Source organism: Electrophorus electricus, chromosome 19 (assembly GCF_013358815.1).
Source record: "Electrophorus electricus isolate fEleEle1 chromosome 19, fEleEle1.pri, whole genome shotgun sequence".
Taxonomy (NCBI): domain Eukaryota; kingdom Metazoa; phylum Chordata; class Actinopteri; order Gymnotiformes; family Gymnotidae; genus Electrophorus; species Electrophorus electricus.
The window spans coordinates 14,253,797-14,281,760 of NC_049553.1; the positions used below are offsets into that span (position 1 = coordinate 14,253,797).

Sequence of the window (27,964 nt, forward strand, 5' to 3'; positions counted from 1 at the left end):
CCCTGAAGAAACATTCTGCATGGTTTCCATGATGCAGCAGGTCATCAGGGTCAGTCTCGCATGCTGTCCTTAGCATGGAAGAGATTTTTTTGGAATAGCATGAAGCGTGACATTCTGAACCGTGTTAAGACCTGTCCCCAAGACACCTGATACACATGCTTATGTGCCACTCATAAACATTGTGAATTCCGAGCCTATGGAACTCATTTGCATAGATTTTTGGACTGCAGAGCAGGGTGATTAAGTATGTGGATGTTCTGGTTCCTACTGATCACTTCTCTAAGATGGCACATGCTTTTCCATGCAAGAATCAATCTGCCAAGCAAGTGGCACGCTGTCTCTGGAAGGACTTCTTCCTCATTTATGGGTTTCCCAAGCATATCCATTCTGACCAAGGTGGCAATTTTGAATGGCTGGAGTGCACACACATACCACCATATCACCCCATGGGGTCGAATATACTTCAGATGTTGACCTTTTTTTATAATTGTATGGAACATCAGACTACTGGCTTCGCACCATTCTATCTCATATTTGGGAGGGTCCTCCGACTACCCCCATTGATGTTATCTTCCAGCACGCCCTAAACAACGACACTGTGATGAGCCATCTTGAGTTTGTAAGCCGTCTGAAGAAAGACCTCTGTGAAGCTACTCGGAGTATGCAAGAGAACACCCCAAGAGAGCACACACGTCACACTAAAACTATATGGCTGCAAGGTGAAGGGATCTCCTTTAGCATTGGGGACAAAGTGCTACTTGCCAACAGAGATGAAAGAGGGAAACGCAAGACTGTGGACAAACGAGGTTTGAGTCCATATGAAGTCATGTCTGTGAGGTCAGCCATTTATGTCTACAGAGTCAAGGACATGCTTTCAGCCAAAGACAAAGTTGTCCACAGGAATCTCCTGTTACTAGTCAATTTCTTTCCTCTGAATAGTGATATGTTGGCGTACCATGCACAGTCAGACCATGATGCCATCACATGTGGAAGTGCTCTATGTTGTACTATGCTTGATGAGATAGAGAACAGGAGCTTACGTACCATGACCTGGTTTATTCAGTGTGATAATGCTGGTGGTTCATGCTGACAGCTGTTCAGTCCTTTGTTGTTAGTGTATGTTCCACGGACAGTGATATAACATCTCAACCTGGATCTATCTCCCTACTTGATCACTCACAGAACCTTTCCGACTTGTACTAGGGTTGGCAAAGTTGTTAGCCCCTCCCCCCATGTCTTCTATGTGAGATGAATGACCAAGTTGTATAAAATCCCAACTCTACATTTAAGTGCCTGTTCTGCTTTATAAAGGATGCTCTCTCGTTGTAGACACCAGGTCAGTGCATGTCTAGCTTGTGTCTCTTAAGACTTCTTGTTGCTGCTCTTTGAGTGATTGGAACAATATTTTAGAGGTGTAAAGGGCATCTTTTGTATCACTGTTGAGTGAGGAGTTTGGTACCACTCTTCTCTCATGCACTCTGTGAAGGAGAATTTATTTATTGACATGCATTCAGCTATGTTCCCACAGTACACTTGGTTTTTTGTTTTGGGGTTTTTGCCTGTTCAGGTTGATGTTCACTTTTTAAGTCAGCTGCGTGCCATGGGGCACAAGTTAAGCGGAGCATATTTTGTGCTAGCTAGCGCTCCCTTAGACTAGCTATGTTTTATAGTTAGCTTGAAATAATTGAGGTTTATTGCTAGAGGGTGCTGTTCATATTTTTTAATTATTGATCAGGAAAAAAATTTAATGGATGATGTGGATGTAACGGGGCAAGCAAAGTCAGACGCTAGCAGATATGAGGTTGGGGTTTTATTGTAATCCAAATCAGTGGTGGGTGAACAAGCCAGGGTCAGAACCAGAAAAACGAAGCCAGGGGTAATTGCAATCATGAAGAGAAAGAATCCGAGTCAAAAACCAGAGAGCAAGCAAAAAACCAGACAGACAAATCCAAAGGGGCAGGCATAAATCAGAAGAAACACAAAAACCAGATCCGATACACAGTAGACAAAACAGAATAAGGAAACAGGTGATGTCAGTAATCCGGTGATGATGATCTGATGAACTGTCTGTGATTGGCTGGGTTGTGAACTGGGTGACGGACATGTTGGGAACTGTAGTGCGCTTGGGACACTGGCGGCACAACAGTGGACGTTTTCTATGTATGGTGTGGGATTTGAGTATATGAGTCAAAGCAACTATGTACATGTATAAGAATATGTAGATAAGATTATGAGATTATTATTTATAATCAAATGACTTACTGTAGGAGCACAGCTTCCTTTTATTTATATATTTTATTACATTGTTATTATGTAAGCTGACTAGCTGACCATTCAGTGGAATTAAATGTGGTAGCTGAACTTGTTGCAGTGTGGAAAATAAAAGGAAAGACCTTTCATTCATAACCTTGTGTGCATCGAGTGGGACATAACACAGAAGTTACACATATGCATGATGGTTAATTACATTAAATACGCTATATTTGAATGCACGAACTAGCTAAATCATTTGTATTTAATGAGCACAGCCATTTCTTCTCAAGCCCACTGTAATTCTGGAAATTTCTGAGGTAACCACCAAGTCTTCAAGGGAAGAAGCTTTCCTGTACATAACACTTTTGGAAGCTGCCATATTTTAAAATGAAAGGATGTTTCCTGTTGTAAAACGGAGTTGGTTTCTAATGGAGACACATTAACAAATTACAATGAGGGCAAATCCACGATCCTAGTCTATCGTGAAATTTGATGGTGACTTTTGATTTTAATCATCTAGGAACAGTTTTAGGAATCTTTTTGCTGCATGTTCGATGTGCTGACAATTAATTTTTTGTCTAGTACACCTGCTAGGTTAGTTTCACAGCATATGTTGCCATAACAACTAATCTACACTTATTCTGAACCCGGGTTTTGGAACAGAAAACCTGTTTCCCTGAACTCCAAGCTCCAACAGATCCGGGTTAGTTGCTAAACCCACTTTCTGGAATGCCCCTGGTTGTTTAGTGATAACAGTATGTGGATTGCATCCTGACAAACCACATTTACTCTTGGTAGTCAAATGCGTCTCCCATTATGTCACGTTTATGTAAAGCAGCTCTGATATTTTTTTCAAATATAGATATTTTGTGGGTTGTTTGTATTTTTTTTTTTTTAATGCACCAGTGTCAAACTAGATGGCTGATATTCACTTCAGCCAGGGACCAACTGACAGCCAGAAAGATGCAACTTATGCACTTTACATAAACCTGAACATCTGTGCCATTTTCCATTTCACAGCATTTAGTTGGCTAATTAAATAGTCTACATGTCACTTCAAAGCAACATTACATTAGCTAGAGAAACTAGAGGATTTACCAGTCCACCCAATATAGAGCAACCTCAGCATCAGTCATAAATCGAGCATTCTCCTTCAGTTTTGTCCATCTAGATAAAGCCTGTCCTTTGATAATTGATGATGATTTCATCCCTTTCTTCCTCATCTCTAGATTCCAACCATTTTATTTTTTCTTTATCAAAACATTGGTTAGACATGTTTGGACACTTCTGTGTTCAGAGTGACCGCCTTTAATCTAATTGCTAAATTCTTAGCTATAGCCATTGAAATCCTAGTGAGTTATCTAGAAATTATTACACAATTGTGCAGTGAATAAACCATAAGTTACTATTAGTTAGTTAACTTCTGTTCTGAGTACATATAATTGAATGAAAAAAGGCTGCTAGCCTAGTTATAGCCACAGTAAGTGTATGGAAAAATATGGCAACTCAGCATAAAATAATGCATACTAATTTGAACACTTCCTATATGTGCACGCTTATTTTTGTGTAGCTTTTAAGCCCCAATATTGGACCTGAGACATTTCAATACATTCATTCATTACATTCAGCACCTTTATTTTGTAAATGCAGACATATACTTTAGTTTTATCTTATAAAATTGTATTAGCATCATGAATGTAACGGCAGGGAATTAAGGCACTGAATTGCAAGATCAAAGTATTTCACAATCAGGAATCGCTAGGCCACTACTTGCACTGCAGTAACACGTTTTGTAACAACACAGATGCAAACCTGCTACAATGTACAGTGAATTAGATAAATAAGTTAAATAATAAAAAAATAATACAAAAAGTAAACAAAACAGCCAGCTTTAGCCAGCTTTTATCTAGTGTGCAAGTACTTTGGGCAATTCCTGCTTGCAGCTGAGAAACGCATACTCCTGTGGTCTACTAATACCTTACATCCATAAAAGTGAATTTCTAGTTCAGTATACTTCCAGGTCATTTGTTATCTTCTGTGTCGCTTTGCCTTTTTGCTCATTTTTTCCCTCCTAGCATTCTTCTTTCGTCCTCTTTTCCATCCCTTTCCTTCAGAATCGTATTCCTCGCTCTCCTCCTGGTAGTCCGAATTTGGGTCACACAGCGGCTCCTCCTCTTCCAAAGTGGAAATAGAAGAGTTCCTCTTCACTCGCTTTTTTTTCTGTAGATCTTTGTTCCCCATGCTGGAGGCAAATGTATTTATGAGTTTGCTCTCTTCTACAGCTGTTTGGGTGGAGTCGATACTGTGATGCCGGAGCAGGTGGTTCTTCAGGCTGACGTTGTGGTTGAAACACTCCCCACACTGCTCACACATGAATGGCTTTTCCCCTGTGTGGAGACGCATGTGGGACTTCAGGTGTCCGGCCTGGTTGAAGGAACGTTCACATACTTGGCAGGTGTAGGGCTTCTCACCGGAGTGGATGCGCATGTGACGTTCGTATCCTTGTAGAGAGACAAAATTTCTATCACATGTGTGGCAGATATATTTATTTTGCCCTCTGTGGCACTTCAAGTGTTGATTACGTCCAATAAAATCTTTAAACTTCTCTGGACAGTCTGGGCAAAGGTAGGGAAGCTTGTCCTCATAGTGAGTCTGCTCATGCTGGAGCTTTGACGGTTTTGTGTTAAACGCCATCATGCAGTACTTGCAGGTGTGTGTGTAGTCCCCATGCAGTCTACGGTAATGAACTTTCTGGCCAATCTCTGTGAAGAAGCGCTTACGACACAGATGGCAAGAGAACGGTTTGATCTTGTACTCGCACACATGACCCTTTTTGTTGGGATCAGTCTCCACCCTGATTGTCTTATTGCAGTCCTCACACACCCTGTTTTCTGGGGGGTTTTCTGTGGCACCATGCACGTCTATGGCATGCTTATGAAAAGTTATGATGTCGCTAAAGTGAACAGAGAAGTCTTTGAACCTTAGGCACTCTACATCTTTGCCAGCTACACACTCCACACAGCCATAGATCTTCTGGTGGCGTCGAATTGTACAGGACATTTTAGCCACAGCTTCACAGTCTATACACCAAATAATTGGCTTAATAGTGTTCTGGAATGGTTTTTGAGGCTTCTTGGCAGACTCTGCCCCAGAAAATTCTTCATCGGAGCTGACTGTGGGCTCATATGAGGAGCTCAGCAGACTCTCTTCTGAACCGTCTTCTTGCTTTTTTATAGAGGTCTGATCACTGGCTTTCTCAACTAACTTTACCCCATTGTTCTCATCAATAACCACTTCTTTGTGGTCAGTCAACAAGGCAGGACTCTCAGGGCCAAATGGTTTAGAGATGTTAAAACCACAGTCGTTTTCACCGTTAGTGTCTCCTTGCACAGAAGAAATGTAAACAGTGTCCTCAAGTGTCTCCATCAGGAGGCTCTCCTCCTCTTCCTCCCTCTCATTTTCTTTTTCTTCTTTTACTACAAAACTTGAGATGTCATTGTCAGCATCGTCCTGAACAGTGCTGTCTAAGGCTTTGTCCAGATGTGTTTGCATTGGGGGACTTGCCTTCAGCAGGCTATCATCACACTTAACATTTGTGGCTTCCTGATCAACAATCAGAGGTAAGCTGTCAGATGTCTGAGGACAAATGTCATCACACAATAGGATCAAAGACATATCCGTCACCTGGGGAGGAGAAAGAATACAGAAAGTTTTTAGAACTACAAAATATGTTCTAAGAGTATTTCCCAATTGAATAATGAAAAAAATATTGTCTGTGTTTTACCAGATAATAAATAGTTACAAAAATGTTCTCCCAAAATGCAATATACAGCTCTGGAAAAAAATGAGACCACTCCAATTGTTTCTTAAATCAGCATCTCCACATGTACAGCAGCCATTCCATTCAAGTGTTTCCTGAATTCCTTCATAGACACACCTCATTCTACTTATTGAGATGCTGAATAGGTAATCACCTTAACAAAATCCTATTCTACCGTGCAACAGTATAAAAACCAATGCTGCGGTCATCACTATTCTCTTGTTATAGAACCAGCTGGATGGGAAAAGCAGTGCTAGGACTACCCAAAAAGTAAGTGTAGTCAAAATACAGCTACAGACCATGCCAAGAGTTGAAAAGAAAGGTTCTTAATGAGGAAAAGAATGGCTCAATTGTAGCTTTACTGGCAGAGGGAAACAGTGAGCATCAGGTTGCTTCTATCTTGAAAATTTCAGACACTACGGCTCATAAGAACAAGGTCAAGCAGCAAACACATGGGACAACAGCTACAGACTGGCAGAGGTCGAAAACAACTCTACCGACCGCAATGATCGCCACCTCATTCAAATGTCACTTAACAACCGTAAGATGACATCTAGTGACCTACAAAAAGAATGGCATGCGGCAGCTGGGGTGAATTGCACAGCGAGGACAGTTCTAAACAGGCTTCAAAACAAGCTACAAAAAAGCCCTTCATCAATGAGAAACAAAGAAGAGCCAGACTGAAGTTTGCAAAAGATCATAAGGATTGGACCATAGAGGACTGGAGTAAGGTCGTCATCTCTGATGAGTGCAATTTTCAGCTTTATCCAACATCTGGTCGTGTAATGGTTAGATGGAGACCTGGAGAGGCCTACGAGCCAGTGTGTCTTGCACCCGCTATGAAATTTGGTGCAGGATTGGTGATAATCTGGGGGTATTTCAGCAAGGCTGGAATCAGGCAGATGTGTGTCATGTGAAGGACACATGAATCAAGGCACTTACAAAACTGTGCTGGAAGAAAACTTGCTTCCTTCTGCTCTGATGTTCCCAAGCTCTGATGATTGATTGTTTTTTCAACAGGACAATGCTCCATGTCACAAAGCCAGGTCAATCAAAGTGTGGATGAGGGACCCCCGGATCAAGACCCTATCATGGCCAGCCCAATCTCCAAACCTGAACCCCATTGAAAACCTCTGAAATGTGATCAAGAGGAAGATGGATGGTCACAAGCCATCAAACAAAGCCGAGCTCCTGCAATTTCTTAGCCAATGTGAGACTGGTGGAAAGCGTGCCATTACGCATGAAAGCTGTGATTAAAAATCAGGGTTATTCCACCAAATATTGATTTCTTGACTCATCCTAAGTTGAAATATTAGTATTGTGTTGTTTATAAATGAATATGAGCTTGTTTTCTTTGCACCATTTGTGGTATGAAATTTCTGTAACTGTTTTGTTATTTTGACCATTAGTCATTTTCATTTAAAAAAAAAAAAAAAGAAAAAAAAAAAGAAGAAGCTCTAAAATATAATATTTTTATCTGGAATAAATAAGAAATAAGAAATGTTGCCAGTAGGTTATATAATAAAACAAAACTGCTCAGCCTGGTCAAACACATACTCATCAATTGTAAAACTAAAGAAACTGAATTTTGTAGTGGTCTCATTTTTTTCCAGAGCTGTATATGGAGAAAGAGAGACATTTTTAAGACCTTATTCATATCATAAATTAATTTGTGTTTTACCAGATAATACAGTTACAAAGACTGACTAATATGTACTATATGTACATATATGTAATATGCAATATATACAGAGAAAGACAGAGATTTTTAGGACCTTATTTGATATCACATTTGTTTGCGCTTGCTGTAAAAACCCATGTACACACATCAACAGTAACAAGCAGTCTTTGCCCGGACATACACACCTTCTCTTTTGGCATGTCAGCTGGTCGAGAGGTCCAGATTCTGTAGTTACAGCAGATTAGACACTCTTGTCTGAGTGAGAGACTCCCGCCTTTGCCTTTACCCCGCACACGGCACTCACTGGAGCATTCCAAACAGCGGAACATCAGCAACACCAAAATCTCCTTGCTCAAGATTGCATAACTGCTCCTGTAACAAAATAGTGACTATAAAAGTAGAGGAAAGGAAAGATAGAGTCCATTCAAGTCATAACATCCTACAACCTCTGGACAAAATACAGAGGATTTTGGTCTGCTGATTTTTATATTACTTTTACAAGTTTTAATTGTCTTATTTTCTTCAGTCTTAAGGGGGAAAGTAAAATAACATTTCTAACTAACCAAGCACACCAACATTAAAAATGATCATTTTTACTTGTACATTTAGATTAAATCTAAAATGCACACTTTATAGCTGAATCAACTAGTCTTTAATAAATGACTACAGCTGTGTTAAATATGAAATGACCTACTCTGATAGATTGCAGTTTCCTTCTTCATCTGGAGTGAATGGCCTCATTTGCACATCTGGGAGGGATGAAATCAAGCCTTTTTAAATGTTTGTTTGACAAGCTTTTCAACCTACAGTCAACCCTTCAGTTTGTTAATAATGGATTCTAGTGTACTCTAGACCCTTAATTTGTCCCGAGATTGTTGGACATTAAAAAGAATGTTACATGGAAAGATTAATGTCACCAGAAAGGACCGTTACAGCTTTTATTTTTCATAAAATTTATACATTTGTGAACAGAAGTCTTTACTTACCTTTTCTTTCCCTTTTGATTTCTCTCTGTGGATCTGACAATGGATTATTCGTCATGCTTCTTGTTAACTCCTATGACATTCATTGAAATCACAGAATGAGAAGGAGTAAAACATGCCGCTTTTCTGTAGCTTTTGCTGCCAATTTGTTGTATGGTGCATAACTTACCAACTCTATCTCCATCGGTGCATTGTGTTCATTTAACTGAAAGAAGGTTGGTGCAGTCACCTTACCCCGTGGCATCTGGTTTGCACCCCAAACCTGAGATTCAGAATTTCCACTTCAAATGGACAAAAAGGTAAATGAATTCAGAAAGCTGATTGCATTGATTACATCTTTTCCTTTTAGTTTTATCTCTTCTGAAGCACCAGTAAAGACCTTGAATTCTCTACTATATGCCACAGGTGACAGAAAATGAGTTAGCCACAATTATTCCTTAATCCAAAGTTTAAAGTGAGGAAAGGTTCAATTTCACCTATTTGTTTTTTCATCAACCAACTCATCTGATAAGGTCCATTCAGTTCTTGATTCTGTGAGGGATTTGTCTGGTCCTCCTTTTGTAAAACTGTGAAAGCAAAATTAGAATTTCAAGTAAGATTCCAACACCAATTTCGGGAACTTGTGAAGTGCTGGACTGCGTGCAGTGACACTCCCATCCAATTAACTGTTTCAATATAATATTTGCATTATATTTCAGTTTAAGTTGGCTCGACAATTTCAGCAATTCAATCACCATGCCTCTACACATTACACTGCCAAATTGTGTACAACTAACATTTGATCCATATTAAAATGGATTTTGGATCCTGTCTTTCTTATTCTACATATTTTCTATGGACTGGAAACCTGCAACTTTCAGATTGAAATGTTACCAAAACTAATAGTAAACTGATTAATCAGCTGATTAAATTCCATTTTCAGATAATCAGGCCAATCAAAGTTAATTTTGTCATTTCCTGTGGACATTTAGTTGGTACATTTTTTAAATTTAAAATGCAATCAAATGCAGTTCAAAGTTTACTGCACACAGAGTGCAAATATAATTAACAGAGACAATGCAACCAATAACTTTTAAAAATAAGTTACAAGTTCAGCAGTTTTGTGTCTCATTTGTTATATATTTCAACAATTTAATATGAATAAGATTAAAAAAAAAATCATATCAGCAGCATTATACATCGACCATCAGCCTACACTCTAAATATCAGCATCCACCATTGAAAAACCCAGGTTGGTCTATCACTAACCATAATCACACAACAATATACTATTCTATTCTGAAAGTTTTTCACAACCCAACAAAGCCTCACCTCTCAGCATTTCCCTAGTAAAATACATTATACTGTGGCCATTAGGTTTTGTTACATCAAGCATGCAGTAGACAGCCTGCAGTTTGTGATTCAGCACACCATAAATGCAGCACACACTATTCACAAGATTCAAGAAACATTACCTCTAGAGGTTAAGTAGGTGAACACAACTATGCATGAAAACTCAAGAGGACTGAAAATGGTGATAGGTTCATCAAACACAACTTGCTGTAAGCGAGTCCAAAAATGTTCTCAACAAATCAGAATTTGAATATGAAAAAAAACATTCTGGTGCACACAAGTTTAAACGATGGGGAAAGAATAAGGTATGGGCACAATCTTTCCAGAATTTAACTGCACATTCAAGTGCAGAAAATATTCATTCAAATGTCTCAAGCTACTTCTGCAGCTTCTCCTAGCATGTTTATACCAAGCTGGTTATATACTAACTATATCCAGCCATCACATGCACTGAAAACCTGTCACTGCTGACCAAAAATTGAAGAAAAAAATGCTTTGGCTTTAAAGCAATAGGTCTATTTTTACCACCAAAAAGTAGCTGTTTATGAAATTGACTGTTTTTACATTTACATGCTATTTTACATGCTATAAAGTGCAGCTGAAATAAGATTTTTTTTAAAAAATAGTTTTTTTGAATACATCAAATGAACCAGTTTATGCTCCACAGAGTTGGTCGCAGGTTGCAGATTTCAAAATGGATTTGGTACAGATGCTCTGAAATATCCAGGCCACTGGGCGTCAGTATAATGGCTGTTTCATAATCATTGAACAAATATGTTTAAGAGTAATTTAAAAATATCTGACAGCTTTTCACCAGTTCTTAACAATGTATCCGACTGTAGTTCTTATTCTAATTTTTTGTTCCACCTTGATTCTTGTTTCTTTCATCTTTTCGTTATTTGATTTAAGGTGGCACAGTAAACTTGAATAAAAAGCCAACGCCAGCTTAATGAACGGCGCAATGTTTATTTTAAACGATAAACAGAAGTGAGATCTGCCTTTCAGATAGTAGACCATTTCTGACAAGTTCAATGTATTCGCTCTGGTAGATAGCAGTTTCTAGCTGTTTCGTTAAACGCAACTGCGACTACACACAACGCGCTTCAAATATGTTGTAAGGCGTAGACGGCATCTTACTTTTGACTGCTCATTATAATTAAAATAACGACAACAGATAGGCTGAAAATGTCTGCGAATGGCTGCAGTGTTGTGTTTGAAAGAGGAGGGAGAGCAAGGATTCGTCTTACTGGCAGCAGAAATACTGCCCACCTCAGTTAGTTTTGAATGTTTATTCATAATCATAAGAAACACCATCAAACGACACCTGCTCAAACCTACGTTACATTGCAGACATAGACGAACACAGATGATTTACAACACAGATTACATACAACAAACTTTAGATAACAGACTGATACATAATATAGCTAAGAGTAGTTAACTAGGCAACGCTAGCTACGTTGGCTACATAATTCAGGAAAACATCATTCCCAATAAATATAACAAACTGGATAACTTGCTACCTGTTCAACAGAGAAAAATAGTAAAACTCATAGCAATGTTAATGCATATTACTTTTTGCATTTCCTCTCATGCACAAACGAGTACACGTGTAGCCTGCAGGTGGGCAAATCGTGAGGTACGTACGCAGGAAGACAGGCAAGTAGGCCATGCAATCAATACTTTCAATCCCAGTGTAGTGACTGGACAGGGCTTTTTTTTTTAACACAGTGCTGCGGCTATCACAGATACCGAGTATCTGTATACTTTTTGTATTGTTTCCTATTGGGATGTAAAGGCTTTTTAAAAATCAATTTTAAAATGATTCTAATATAAGTTACCCACTCCAGTTTTGATATTAAAAACGGTGAATTTCACCGAAAGGAAACAAGTTTTCATTTATGAACTGGAACGCGAATATTATTCTCGTCTATTAACAGCACACCCACTACGAAATTTAGCTTCTTGACATTGAAATTACAGACAAATATTATCAACTATGGGTTATTGTTAGTCTATAAACAGCAGGCTTCCAGACTGCATTTGAATAAGCTGCTCCCAGTATAACTCTCAAAAAGACCCAGTAGACAGCTGTCGCGGCAAGTCGTTAATGTGAAATGTCCACACTGCTGGCCAACCAACAAAAAATCTTTTGGGCATGAAAATTAATCTACAGCAATGTCTCTTCAGTGAAAGAGCTAGTTATTTCAATACTTAACGCTAGAGGTTTGCTTGATAACAGAAACTGTCGTGAATAGTGCTAAATATGCAGTAGGTTAAACAGTTATGAGAACGTTTAGCTGTAAGCACAGGAACACACGCATCAGGAGAAACACCAAAACGATACGACTGCCTGGGCACTTCACAATGATGCTTTCAGCAACTTTCAAATAAAACAACGCTAACCTGTAGTCCTAGCTATCACTATAAACAAGTTAACCTAGCTAGATGGCTAACGTGAGCCAGACTGCAACATCACAGTAAAACGAGAAACGTACTATGGAATGTAACTGTAACAATTACCATCTTACCTTTGTGATTATTTTTCCGAAAATCAAATAAAAAAACAAGCAGAGGCTAATTACCTGTCGAGCAGAAATGTGGCTAACTCCGCATCGATTTTGAATCCTTTGAGATCCCGTAACGCCTTCCACCTCTCAAAAGCCGCCCCGATGTTTATCCTTGTTTTATCTCGGGCTCGGTCTAATTCTTTCTTTTTAGCTTGCTTTTCTTCATTTGTCTTCTTCTGTTTACTTGTCTTTGTGGTGTAAGCTGTTGTTGGCAAAGGAGGGATAGGCAGTTTTTTCGGTGGTGGTGGTGGTTTGTTCGCCATTATTTTTGCGAAGCTCCTGAAACAGCACACTGACTGAGCTTGACAGAGTGAGGGTATGCGCGTGCACGAGCAGTGATTGACACTCCGTCAGACACACCTCCTGGCTGTGATTGGCTATTTTGATTCTGGCGCGGTGAATTATTACAAATGATATTAGGAGCACTTCGTGGAGCCAAAGGAGCCTGGATGTGTGCGAAATGGCTTACTGCATATTACTCGCGTACTGGTTGGGCCCCAAATCAGTATGCAGTATGCTACCAAAATAAAATTGTCCAGTACGCAAAAGATACCCGGAGCATGTACCACTTCGGCCAAATATTCCAGTTTGCGACCAGACCTACTGCATCCTATCGTGCAACAATGTGGAAAATCTTTCCAACGTAGGCAGAACAGTCGTAGGTCCACATGACTTTGCAGTATGGCATGACCACGTCGTTGTTGTGTTTGTCGCTTACTGGATACTATACTGCATACTACTACTCAGACTAGTATGCAGTATACAGTATATACTGAGTGCAGTATACAGTATGTAGTAGGTTGTTTCGAAGAGAACCCCTAATGATTTCACAAATAATGGGTAGATCCCAAATGTGTAATTGCTGCCTCCTCGATTCCTCTGTTCAACCTCCTTCAGCCCGTGACCCAGAAACTAATTGCACTAAATTAGTTTTAAAAGGCAGAAGTGACATCTATTTACATACATTTATATTGTTCTGTATTTCATATTGATCTAATAATTGTCACATTTAGGTTTTCATGATCAATACGTTGCACAGATTAAGCATGTTCTTCCGATGCCCGTTTTGCACACGTTTTCAGATTAAATAAATGAAATAAATAATTTCAACATGTGTTTTTCCATACAAGGGAACCACGTGGTTAACATGGTGCCTTTTGGACATCGGCAGATCCAAAAGCCCAGTGACCAATAATACAGATGTGTATCACATCAACAAGTAATGTCGCAGTGATAATGAAAGTGATAACAGAGTGAACGAGGACATCTCATTTGGTAAATCCATTTAGCGTTGATTCCTCACATCTTTTCCTTGTTTCATCAGAGGGAGGAGTTAGGAGGTGAGAAAAGGAGGCAAGGAAAGGAAACACAGATGAACAATTGAAGTTCTGCCCTGTCATGTGAAGCCATTACTGTCATGGGGCACTGAAGAGTTTTTGTTTGTTTGTTTGTTTGTTTAAAGAATAGAAAATCTTTATTGTCATTGCACAGGTACAAAGAGATTATGTTTGCAGCTTCCTTACTAGAATGCAATGAAAAATTAGAAATGCAATAAGTAATACAATTGAGGAAATGTGCAAGTATAGCAGTCAAGTACAGTATTATAATAAAGTGTGTGGCAGTATTAAACAGTGCACCATAAATGTGTAAAGTAGCAGCAAAACCAGAGCAGTATGAAATGTGGACAGTCATAATAAATAACAGAGTAGGATGAATGTGTTAATTCCTAAAAATGAGGATGAGAGAATTTAACATTCAAGGTACATGGACAAAGGTTGTGTATACAGTGTAGAGTACAGTAATCTGTGTGTGTGGGGGGGGGGGGTTCCCTATGATATTCTGTGCGCTGTAGACATTGTAGAACTTTTCCTTTCTTCATTCTGTGCTGCTCAGATAAAATACAGACATGCAGTATGTAAAGATCCATTCTGTGGTACAGTTCACCAGGAGCTGTTGGAGCAGACCAGTTTTCTTCAGTGTCCTTAGGAAAAAAGAACCGTTGCTGTGCATTCTTGACCAGTGCAGTTGTGTCAGTGAACCATTTGAAATCTTCTGAGATGTGAATGCTGGGCACTCTCTCCACTGTGATGATTGATGGAGAGTGTAGTGTACTCATCATTTCATGACCTCCTGATGATCAGCTCCTTGGTCTTTGCGGTACTGAGTGGCAGGTTGTTCTCTGAGTACAAGCTTACTAGGTTATGCAACTCTGCTCTATAGGCTGCTTCATCGCCATTGGACTTCAAGCCAAGCAATGTGTGTCATCTGCCAATTTGGTGATGGTGTTTGTGGTGAATGCAGGAGCACAATCATATGTGAAGAGGGAGTAGAGAGTGGGATCATTACACATCCTTGTGGTGTGCCAGTACTCAATGTAATAGTGGAGGACAGGTGGCAGCCCAGTTGCACCACTTGAGGATGCTTTGACAGAAAGTTCAGGATCCAGTTGCATAGTGATGAGTTGAGGCCTAACTGGTGGATCTTAGAGGTGAGCTTAATGGGGATGACTGCATTGAAAGCAGAGGTGTAGTCTATAAATAGCATCCTCATGTATGTGCCCTGTCCTTCCAGGTGAGTCAGGACAGTGTGAACAACAAGAGAGATGGCATCTTCTGTGGATCTGTTGGTTCTATTGGCAAACTGGCATGAGTCCAGAGAGCCAGGAATGATAGCTTAGATGTGGTGGAGGACCAGTCTTTCAAAGCACCTCGTTGGTGTGAGGGAAACCAGATAATAAGTTGTTCAGATTGCTGATGTTTGTTTTCAAACATAAAACATAAGTTGATTTTAGCTAGTTAACGCGCTAGTTTTAGATCTGAGGTATGAGGAATGAATGGATCTTCCACAAAATGCATATCAGAGAGGCTAAGTGTACCTTTAAGAGATGGATTTCAAAGTTTAGGTAACAACTACTTCCCCTGGGAAACCCATAATTTTTATTATAATTTCTAATGCATATAACTTCAAAAGCTGAGTATCTAAAGAATGGGTCAGATGTTTTCCCTTTTAAGAGTACCTCGACCCCCACCAACCTAATCTAATGATTGAATGGAGGACATTGAAATGGACATATCACTAATAACACAATGATGTTTACAAGTATATCTCATTGCACCATTGGATTTATAGTCGGTGGATTCCTCAACTGCTAAATAGTGCACTTTTTTACTACAAATCCAGCATGCAAATTCATAATATCAACAAGCAAACTAAATGACCTAGAAAAACGTAATCATATTCTAAATAGATAGTACCAACATACATTTCACATCACATACAACTTCTCCTGCACTCTCTATATTCTGTGTAATTATAGGTGACAAATTAAACTTTCTTTGCTTTGTGCTCCTCCAACTTTAGACATTGATATTAATAGGGTTCTGGGGAACAAATTCAAATTGAGTTCCAGTGAACATCAAATTGATAGATACATGAATACTTTGTTTTGAGAGAAGATTTGGCTGTTACAGTAGCAAAAGTGGAACACAGGGTGGGCACAAAACAAAACACAAAATTGTAACAAAATTGAAATAGGCATTTAAGCCATAAGATGTTAGCTACATCCACACAGGTTTCACAGATATGCAGATACATCCACATAGGTTCCATATTAGATCCAAAATGCCCATTGCTGTTTGGTCTGGTAGGAAAATGTCTAGAGAGGAAAGAACCAGAAATAAGAGCCACTGTCCAGGACTAAGCAGTATCTTCGTCCAATGATCCCCATCCATTCTGCAACTCCACCCCTTCCATTCATCTATAGGGCTGGACCACAGAAACAGCACATATGTTATAGATGACTAGACCTCATTGTCCTGTCTAAGAGACTTTGCAGACTTCTCAGGGATTTGTTTCATGATGTGGCTGGGAGTGTAAACCCGACCCTGCACTTCACCAGCTAGGGTTCACACTCAGGACATATCACACTAATGATTCACTGAAAACAAAGACTGTAAGGGTTGGCTTTTATGTTGGACATAGTTAACAATGAAAACTCACATTTCTGCTCACATGACATAGAACCATTCAATATGCAGGCCATTTTACTTAGTATTTGTATTTTTTTCTGTGATCTTTATGGCCACCTAAATTCTGTATCAAGCAGATATCTCTACTTAGCCATTAGTCATGCACATTAAAGAGACAGAAAACTACTATTTGGATTTTCAGTGATTTCAGACCAATAGCACTCGACTCGTTATGACGCCTATAAAGAAGGCAGATTTCAGCAAGTTTTGGGCGGTGGATAACTACACATTCATGGCACAAAGTGAATGAAGCAACCAGTGTTGAGGAAAGATTTCTATGATACCATCATGTCCAAGATCCAAAAGTGCTTCTCAAAAAGGATAATTGAAATCTGTCCTGATAAGCCATGGATCACTCCTACGATTAAAAATTCGATACACCAAAGGCAAACCTTTATTGCTGGGAAACACAGTTCTCAACCAAAGTACGACAAAACCAAGGTGCAAAGAGAGATCCAAAGAGTAAAGAAAGTGTCTTGGAAATTAAAAGTACACAGCACACTGAATTCAACTCCCAAAGGTTGGTACCACACAATTAAACACATTTTCAGGCAAAGAAAGAAGCCTGAAGTAATTAATATAGCTGGCGTAAATACTTTGCATCATTCATCAATTGCTAATGAGATTAATATGAAGTTTATTACAGTACCACAGTCCCTCCCACCACTGGATTGTGAAAAGTTAGCATTTTCTGCCATCTCACCAACTTCCCCACATTCCAGTGTGGAAGGTATATAGCAAATATTCTATGATCAATTGCTAAAACTCACCAGGTCCAGATAATATTCCACCCAGAATCCTAAGAGTTCACATGTGAAATCAGCACTCTACTTTATGACATCATTAATACATTCTTTAAAGATGGAGTGGTTCCAGCACAATGGAAAGAAGCAATTGTGATACCTGTACCCAAATCTACTCCTCCAAATACAGAATAGTTAAGGCCAATTTCACTAACCTAACTCCTCAGTTTTCAAAGATATATGAACACTTTGCTGTAAAGTGGATCCTAAGGGACATTTTGCCAAATCTTAATCAGATGCAGTTTGGGAGTAGGCACAATCATTCTGAAGCACATTGCCTTGTCAATTTAATAGACTATATGTACAAGCCATTCGAGATTCCAGACTCAGTATGTACTTTAATCACAACTAACATTACCAATGCCTTTGACACCACTGACTATATCATAGCTGTTTTTCTCTTAGAACCTGGAGTAAGATCAGGCATGGTCTCATGGATTTGTAGTTTCATCACCACTACCAGAAAGTGTACCATCAGAACGAGTTCTCTGAGTGGCAACAACCTACTTTTGGAGTTGTAAAGGAAATATATTAGGCACCATTGGACTTGTAGAACCACCCTGAGAGTTTCACAACATATTCAGATGCATGTCATATACACCAAATGCCTACTCTTGTCGAACGATGTACAGTTTGGATTTTTGCCAAACAACTGTGCACGTCCAAGTTCAGAGACTGGTTTCCTTCCAATAGACAGAGTGTCACAGGACACCAAACAAGAAACTCAAGCAAACATGACATCCCAAGATGTTAAACACAAAGATATAAGAAATCATCAATATCTTGTGTGTGTGGCTGTTGACTGAAAATGGAATATTGACAGCAACGTAGATTTTTAATAAGATCCAATTTATTACATTTTAATAGCTTATAATCTTGTAGTTTTTAGAGGGTAGTTCTGCTCAAAATTCACATCTTTTTAAAAAGACCTGCAATGCTGCTGGATCTTAAATATGGCAAGTAGGCTATTTAGTTAACATACAGTCAGATATTCTCATAAATTTTAACTCATAATGAAGTCTTTGCAGTAGATTACATCACAAATGTACACAGAGACAAAAAAAAAGAGAAAACTTTCATAAATGTGATTGAGATAGCTAGTCCGCTACAGCACTGATAGGTAGAAAAATACGTGTAGCATACGCTGACTAATAAATAGCTACATGAGAATTAAGCCCTAAAGATGGCATATAACTTGTGTTGCTCATAATAAAGTCAGCGAATTCTGTTTATGATGTAAATGCATAAGAGAGGGGAAGGGGGAAATGCAGCCATGAGTCAGCTTCATGCTGATCAACGTAAACTGAGCAGCTACCAAATAAATGTCACCTGTTGACAAAGTTCTACAGGAGTATTTGTCAGGGAGTTGAGAGTGGTAAAGTTTTGCCATGTAGCCTGACGTATTGTCTTTATCCATGGTTGGATATTTGGGTTTTTTATGTGGTCATACTGGGAATGGAGGACAGCTGCAACCAGGTGAGAGGTCAAATTAGGTTAACAGGTGAGAAGCCAAATTAGGTAACTTAGTCTGACAGGAGTCTCACAGACATTTCCCCGTCACCCTAACCAGCTGTTCACATTGCAGTGATAGCTTGGTGGTTACATTGATCGTCGATCTGTTCTGCACATCGCCAGTGCAAATGCAGTCATTAAATTCCAATCAAGCAAAAGTACACCAGATTCTACTTGGTGAATAGTCTGTCTTCAAATTGACTACTACCTCTTTTTTGCAATGAAAATCTAATTACAACTGCCCTTTAAACAGAAGAATCATTCTGTACACCATACTAACTTGCAACACAATCAGCACAATGACACACCCTACACACAACACAAAAGCAATAAAATACACCAATACACCACTATATGGCCTTAATCATTGCTGGCAAACACCCAGGGCATTTCCTTAAAGTCTCACTGCTGTCAGATGCAGAGATCATTTAGATCTCATTGTTATGCGTCTATTTCAGTAAATCTTACCTTGATGTTTAATATTCATCCAATGTATAATTCAATCCTTCAATCCTTTTCAAAACAAGAGTATACTACACCTGCACATGCACACACAAATGTGCAGAATTTTATAGCCCTGTGTGTATTCAGCTGTTGAAGTATAAAAAAATCTTAGAATCATCCCTGGAGTTGCCTGAAAAAAGCCTTGTTGCAGCCAGAACACCTAAAAATATTGCAACTCAATATGACTGAATACATACACTTTTTTATCTGTTGTGTGTACACATTTCTGTGTATATTTTAAACCCCATTTATTCAGTGATTCACACTTACACACAAACAGCACCTTTATTTTGGAAATGCAGAAAAATATCTACTTTCGTTTTGTCTCGAAGAGATGTATTAGCATCATGAATGTAATGTCAGGGAAGTAAGGCACTAACTGGCACGATCGAAGTATTTACAAACTAATCAGGAATCACTTGGCCACTACTTTCTACTGCAGTAACAAGCTTTCTATCAAAGAGGTACACGCCCACTGGAACGTTCAGTGATGCAAAAATATTAAAAAGCATCCAAAACTGTTAGCCAAGTTTTATCTAGTCCATCAGTAAGTAATTTTGGCAGTTCCTGCTTGGATCTGAGGAACAAATACTCCTGTGGTCTGATGCAGACCAGCTTTGTGCATCTTATCTACTTACAGACCTCACATGCACGACAGTTATTTGCTCACTCAGCGATCATCACCTTCTACATGGTTTTGCCTTTTTGCTCGTTTTTTCCTCATAGCTTTCCTGATTCGGCCTCTTTGCCAGTCGTCTCCTTCAGAATCCGACTCCTGGCTTTCCTCCACATAGTCCGAGTTTAGGTTACACAGCGCCTCCTCCCCTTCCTCTACCCCCTCCTCCTCCTCCTCCTCTTCTTCTTTCATACTGGGAGCAGAAGAGCTCTTCCTCACTCGCTTTTTTTTCTGTAGATCTTTGTTCAATGTGCTGGAGGCAAACCTCTTCATAGGTCGGCCTATCTGTTTACTCTCCTCCCTGGCTGTTCTGGTCGAGTCGATGCCATGTTGACGCAGTAGGTGGTTCTTTAGACTAACGTTGTGGTTGAAACACTCCCCACACTGCTCACACATGAACGGCTTTTCCCCTGTGTGGAGACGCATGTGGGACTTCAGGTGGCTGGCCTGATTGAAGGAGCGTTCGCACACCTGGCAGGTGTAGGGCTTCTCACCGGAGTGGATGCGCATGTGCCGTTCGTATCTTTGAAGAGAAAGAAATTTCCTGTCACACATGTGGCAAATATATTTCTTTTGCCCTCTGTGGCTCTTCAAGTGTTGATTGCGTCCAATAAAGTCTTTAAACTTCTCCGGACAGTCTGGGCAAAGGTAGGGCAGTCCGTCTTCATTGTGAGTCTGCTCATGTTGAAGCTTTGATGGTTTTGTGTTAAACGCCATCATGCAGTACTTGCAGGTGTGTGTGTAGTCCCCATGCAGTCTACGGTAATGAACTTTCTGGCCAATCTCTGTGAAGAAGCGCTTACGACACAGATGGCAAGAGAATGGTTTGATCTTGTACTCGCACACATGACCCTTTTTTTTGGGGTCAGTCTCCACCCTGATTGTCTTATTGCAGTCCTCGCACACCCTGATTTCTGGGGGGTTTCCTGTGGCACCATGCATGTCTATGGCGTGCTTATGAAAAGTTATGATGTCGCTAAAATGAACAGAGAAGTCTTTGAACTTGTGGCACCTGACATCATTGCTAACTACACACTCCACACAGCCATAGATCTTTTGGTGGCGCCGAACCGTACAGAACATTTTAGCCACAGCATCACAGTCTATACACCAAATAATTGGCTTAATAGTGTTCTGGAATGGCTTTTGAGGCTTCTTGGCAGACTCTGCCTCAGAAAATTCTTCATCGGAGCTGTCTGTGGGCTCGTATGAGGAGCTCAGTGGACTCTCTTCTGAACCATCTCCCTGCTTTTTCATAGAGGTCTGATCGTTCATTTTCTCAACTAACTTTAACCCATTGTTCTCATCAATAAACACTTCTTTGTGATCACTCAACAAGGCAGGGGTCTCAGGGCTGGTTGGTTTAGAGGGCTTGTCTTTTCCTGCTGAGATGTTAAAACCACAGTCATTTTCACCGTTACTGTCTCCTTGGACAGAAGAAATAGAAACAGTGTCCTCGTGTGTCTCCATCAGGAGGCTCTCCTCCTCTTCTTTTTCCTCTTTTACTACAAAACTTGAGATGTCATTGTCAGCATCTGTATTGTCCTGAACAGTGCTGTTTGAAGCTTTGTCCTCATGCATTTGCACTGGGGGACTTGCCTTCAGGAGGCTATCGTCACACTTAACATTTGTGGCTTCCTGGTCAACAGTCAGAGGTAAGTTGTCAGATGTCTGCGGACAAATGTCATCACACGACAGGATCAAAGACATGTCAGTCACCTGGGGAGGAGAACAAATACACAAAAAGCTTTTAGAACTACAAAATATTTTCTCTGAATATTTTTTAGTTGAAGAATGAAAAAAATTCATTTGTGTTTTATCAGATAATAAACAGTTACAAAGAATGACTAATATGTACTATATGTACATATATGTAATATGCAATATATACAGAGAAAGACAGAGATTTTTAGGACCTTATTTGATATCACATTTGTTTGCGCTTGCTGTAAAAACCCATGTACACACATCAACAGTAACAAGCAGTCTTTGCCCGGACATACACACCTTCTCTTTTGACATGTCAGCTGGTCGAGAGGTCCAGACTCTGTAGTTACAGCAGATTAGACACTCTTGTCTGAGTGAGAGACTCCCGCCTTTGCCTTTACCCCGCACACGGCACTCACTGGAGCATTCCAAACAGCGGAACATCAGCAACACCAAAATCTCCTTGCTCAAGATTGCATAACTGCTCCTGTAACAAAATAGTGACTATAAAAGTAGAGGAAAGGAAAGATAGAGTCCATTCAAGTCATAACATCCTACAACCTCTGGACAAAATACAGAGGATTTTGGTCTGCTGATTTTTATATTACTTTTACAAGTTTTAATTGTCTTATTTTCTCCAGTCTTAAGGGGGAAAGTAAAATAACATTTCTAACTAACCAAGCACACCAACATTAAAAATGATCATTTTTACTTGTACATTTAGATTAAATCTAAAATGCACACTTTATAGCTGAATCAACTAGTCTTTAATAAATGACTACAGCTGTGTTAAATATGAAATGACCTACTCTGATAGATTGCAGTTTCCTTCTTCATCTGGAGTGAATGGCCTCATTTGCACATCTGGGAGGGATGAAATCAAGCCTTTTTAAATGTTTGTTTGACAAGCTTTTCAACCTACAGTCAACCCTTCAGTTTGTTAATAATGGATTCTAGTGTACTCTAGACCCTTAATTTGTCCCGAGATAGTTGGACATTAAAAAGAATGTTACATGGAAAGATTAATGTCACCAGAAAGGACCATTACAGCTTTTATTCTTCATAAAATTTATACATTTGTGAACAGAAGTCTTTACTTACCTTTTCTTTCCCTTTTGATTTCTCTCTGTGGACCTGACAATGGATTATTCGTCATGCTTCTTGTTAACTCCTATGACATTCATTGAAATCACAGAATGAGAAGGAGTAAAACATGCCACTTTTCTGTAGCTTTTGCTGCCAATTTGTTGTATGGTGCATAACTTACCAACTCTATCTCCATCGGTGCATTGTGTTCATTTAACTGAAAAATGTTGGGTGTAATCGCCTCAACCCGTGGTAACTGGTTTTCACTGGTTTTCCAAACCTCAGATTCAGAATTTGCACTTCAAATAAACAAAAAGGTAAATGAATTCAGAAAGACCCAATGTTATTACATATTACTAACAATAATAACTGTATATTTTGGCAGTGACATTATTTGGGAGTTAAATTAATACATCTAAACCACATTTATAAGTTTATGTTGCTAATGTGTCTTTTTTCATATGCAGCACATTTGGTTTCCAGTAAGAACCAAATGTTACATTGGTTAGTCTGCATGTTGATCAACATTAACATGATGACATTACAGAAAAATAGCTGAGACTGACACAGTAGTAGTGTCAGGTAGTTAGGAGCTGGCCTCAAGGGTATCAAACTATTCTGCAGTTCACACTAAATCTTTTCCTTTCAGTTTTATCTCTTCTGAAGCACCAGTAAAGACCTTGAAGGCTCTACCATATGCCACAGAAAATGAGTTAGCCACATTTATTCCTTAATCCAAATCTTAAAATGAGGCAGGGTTTAAGATCACCTCTCTGTAGTTTCATCAACCGATTCATCTGATGAGGTCCATTCAGTTCTTGATTCTGTGAGGGATTTGTCTGGTCCTCCTTTTGTAAAGCTGTGAAAGCAAAATTAGAATATCAAGTAAGATTCCAACACCAATTCCGGGAATTTGTGAAGTGCTGGCCTACGTGCAGATACACTCCCATCCAATTAGTAGTCATACCCAATTAGATGTTTCAATATAATATTTGGATTATATTTTAGTTACATTTGCAGTAATGATTTAGCATTTTAAGCAGCCTGCCTCTACACATTAAGCCTCTGAAATTGGTACATACAACATCTGACCACTATGACAATGGCTTTTGGATCCCACTTCTCTTATTCTACATACTTTCTCTAGACAGAAAATCTGTAGCTTTCAGGTTGAAAAGTTGCCACACCACATGACAATATAGCATTCTGTAAATTTGTCACAGCCCAAATATCCTCACCCCTCACAATGTTACCCTGGTAACATACATTACACTATGGTCATTTGGTTTTATATTGCATCAAAAGTGCAGTTAAGACTTTTTTACAATTCTGAATGCCAATTGTACCAGACATCTATCATGCATTTTTCAACAATACTAATTTTAAAGGTCAAGATTCAAGAAATATCACTGGCAGTTAAGTAGGTGAACATAACCAGGCATGAAAACTTGAGGAGTGAAAAAGTTGACAAGTTCAGAAAACACAACCTGCTGTAGGTGAGTCCAAATGCATCCTCATCCTCAAATGTGCAATCAAAAGTTCAAATTCAAATCTGAACGCAGAAAATGTTCATTCCTATCAGGTTTCCTAGCATGACCCAGTTGGTCATATAGCTACTACACCATATGCACAGAAAACCTGTCACTGCCGGCCAGAAATTAAATAAATACCTTTTGGTTTTATTTGGGTAATTATATGTATAGGAATAACTTCAAATATCCAACAGCTCTTTATCTACCAATTCTGAACAAAGCACGAGGCAGAACTGTCTAACTTACATTGTCCATTCCACCTTAAATCTAGTTTATCAGCTTTTCTTTCTCCCATTAAAGTTGGCGAGAAAATATGAATAAAAAGCCAACTATAGCAAGCCAACATCAACCAGATATTCTTTTTACTGGTGACGTTCAGATGAAATCACAGCTGATTAACTGCAGTTCCCTTGACCCACGTGATTAGTATATAAGTTATAAAAGCACCGTACCCAGCGACCATGTGGAATGGAATGCACTAGTTTATGGTGTAGAGCGGTATGAATGACTCTGCACATGCACAAATGAGTACATTTGCAGCCTGCAGAGCATGCCATTGTGGGCAGCTCATTAAATACGGACGCAGAGAGGCCATACTATTGGTATGTAAAGAGTATTTCAAAAAGTATAACAAAAACGCTTGTAAAATTAATTAACTATTCAAGCGAATTCCGGAAAAAGGAAACGGGTTTTCATGTGGGCTAAAAAACATTGTAAAGATTTTTTTACAATTTTGATCCGCCTTCCATGCCTACCCATGAACACAAGGCACACCACTACGAAATGTACCTTTGTGATAGTGAAATTATAAAGCTATAAACACTTTTAAAAATCATCTCCTAATGATTTGCTGCTATGAGAATAATCGACTGTTTCACTGTCCAACATTTCTTTGTAATGACCCCCCATATCTAGCATAGTTGGAATGGAGTTTGATGCAGTTGATCAGCATTACATAGCTACACTTCTCTGAAGGTAGTTCATCCGAAGTATTACTTTATTCAGCACCATAAGTGATAAAGATTTATGTAATTTAAGATAATTTAATTGAGGTTAATTTTATTTTATTTGGGATAACTTACATACTTGTCCAGGAGGAAGGTCACTAATTCTATGTCCAGTTTCATACCCTTCGCATGTAATAATTCTCTCCATTTCAGAAAAGCACTCCCAATGTTGATTCTTGTTTTAGCATGTTTCTTGCCGTTAGGTTTTTTGCCAGCACATCGTGGCTTTTTACCCAAAGTAGAAGTATGTCATTAGGCAATGTTACCTCTCTGTTGTTGCTGGGTTAGTATATATCGCTTTTGGAAAAAGTTATAAAATGAACATAAAACGAGGTTAACGAGCCTGCTGGGTTCTGAAGACAAATGGCAACTAGCTATCTATAATCCTGCTGACTAGGTTGTAAACATCGTTAGTGAGCAATGGTCCAATATTACTCCATAACGGTGATTCGTCATTAGCGCTACTTTACCTAGTTAGGCGACTGAAGACCGTAGCTAACACTACGTAAAGCGGGTCACAGATTCCGTTTATTACCTCTTTATAACTATCGATTTTGTTACCTTAAAAGCGACCTTGAGTCTGTAAAAGGCGCTATATAAATTAAACTTAATAACAATAATAATGCTACTAATAATAATGATAACGACAATAATAATATTGTTATTGTTGTTGTTACCTGCCCAAGTGGAACGCAGCTAATTCGTCGTCCAACTTCACGCCCTTCGCTAGTAGTTAAGTTTTTCAGCACTGAAAAGCACCTCCAGTGTTTGCTCTGGTTTTATATTATTCAGTGTCGTTGTGTCATTTCACGGCAGAAGAGTTTACATTGCCCAAAATATTTTTGTGACGACGTCTTTCAGAATTCCGCTATGTCTGACTTAGTAACGACCAAATATAAAATATACAATTTGTGTCTAATCTGTTTCCGGACCGCTACAAGCAATGTTGGTTTTGAGCGTCGCGTCTACCCGAAAGTGTTGATAGTGCAACAAAAGCCCAGTAGCATGGTTCCGCCTACGACGTTCACGGTGTCTATGTGCTTTGCTCTTATATTTATTATCTTACATTTATTAGCATTTTATTATCATTTTAATGACTAGGGGACATTGAATATGATACTTGTTTACGTATCATAGTTCGGTTATTAAAAGCTCCGTCCAAATAACCCGAGATCTTACTTTCTAATCATTTCAGGCTGTACAGGTTGTTGAACTATATTTTTAAGGTATTTGCATCCATAGGCGTACTTCTTTAAAACGTAGCATGAAGTACAACTCCAAGTAGCTTTTTACAGAGGGTATTCGATTTTAGCTGTAAAGGTTCGGCAGGTTTTCGTAAGCAGGAGCAACCCGGGCTCCACTTGTTTTTCTTCTTCTTAATTGTTGTGTATTGATAGGTTTTATTGTGATTTATGATTTCTAACGAATTTCATCAATCGTTTCTCCATTATTATGTGTTTTTAGCAAGGGACTTTTATTATGACCTAACTTGATTTGCTGTTGTGGCCAGTAGTGCTATAATCGCAATGCCTGTAGTTTTTTGGTTAACCTTTACCCGTAGATGATAAGCAACGCAAACTGACTGTCCAGATACCAAAGATACCTTCTACTGTGGGCTAATAAATGTAAAATTACAATCCTGGTAGCTATGACATTTTAAAACAGTTATACGGGGAAAAGGTTATGCCAGTTTTGGTAACTATGCCCATGGCCATGTTCCAGCTAAAGCAATCAAACAAAAAGAGCATTTAGATTACCTGTAATCTAAATTACCTGTCCAGTAGAAAACCGGCAACTTCGGCGTCACTCTGAAAACATTGGTCCCTCATCAGCGATTTCCATTTGGGAAAGGCCACACCAATATTTATCCTTGTTTTCTGCCGTCGCCTGTCGCGATTTCGTTTTGCCTCACGTTTTCGCGTCTTTGAACACGAGTATTCACCCTCCCTTTCTTTTACCTGTGCTAAATAATACATATGATCCTCCATTTGTCAAATTTACAGTTGCTACTCAGCCACTGTAGCTGGTCCACGTATGTGCGCGCATGCGGACGCGCGGACCACTACTACTCCGTGTTCTGTATTTGAAGGAGGACTCTGCAACCCTGGACACTGGTAACAACCACGATTGTCATGTAATAGCGAATGCTCCCAAGAATAAAACAGAAACGCGTTCAGAAAATTACACCAAGCAACGTATTTATCTACGTTTAGCGCCTCTCGTCAGCCAAGTATCAGACGGAAGAGTCTCGACACGGCGCGTTTGATGACATCATTGCGACAATACCACAAAGCGCAAAAAAGGAAATAGAAAATATATTTTTAATTCGTTTTGCCCTACTGATAATTAAATAAGAAACAATTGAGATTTTCAGTGAAATGTTCTAAGTCTAAATAAAACCCATTACAATAGTACAATCGAGATAAAAATTTACAAGTGTAAAAAGAAGGTGAATATAATATAAGAAAAA

At 39.1% G+C, this 27,964-nt stretch overlaps 2 protein-coding genes across 2 annotated transcripts; both read right to left on the reverse strand.

Annotated features, from left to right (window-relative positions):
• Nucleotides 1–1,953: 1,953 nt before the first annotated feature.
• Nucleotides 1,954–12,934, reverse strand: LOC113591482 (zinc finger protein 460-like). The gene is made up of 7 exons (XM_027031982.2): nt 12,655–12,934; nt 9,214–9,303; nt 8,907–9,018; nt 8,741–8,810; nt 8,449–8,503; nt 7,940–8,126; nt 1,954–5,937 (listed from the first exon to the last, which is right to left on the reverse strand). Exons 1-7 carry the CDS (start codon nt 12,900–12,902, stop codon nt 4,282–4,284), a joined length of 2,418 nt encoding a protein of 805 aa, XP_026887783.2. The 5' UTR covers nt 12,903–12,934; the 3' UTR covers nt 1,954–4,281.
• A 4,104-nt stretch (nt 12,935–17,038) lies between these two features.
• LOC113591492 (zinc finger protein 572-like) lies at nt 17,039–27,741 on the reverse strand. The gene is made up of 7 exons (XM_027031992.2): nt 27,268–27,741; nt 23,725–23,814; nt 23,137–23,254; nt 22,971–23,040; nt 22,679–22,733; nt 22,170–22,356; nt 17,039–21,881 (listed from the first exon to the last, which is right to left on the reverse strand). Exons 1-7 carry the CDS (start codon nt 27,480–27,482, stop codon nt 20,157–20,159), a joined length of 2,460 nt encoding a protein of 819 aa, XP_026887793.2. The 5' UTR covers nt 27,483–27,741; the 3' UTR covers nt 17,039–20,156.
• Nucleotides 27,742–27,964: the final 223 nt, after the last annotated feature.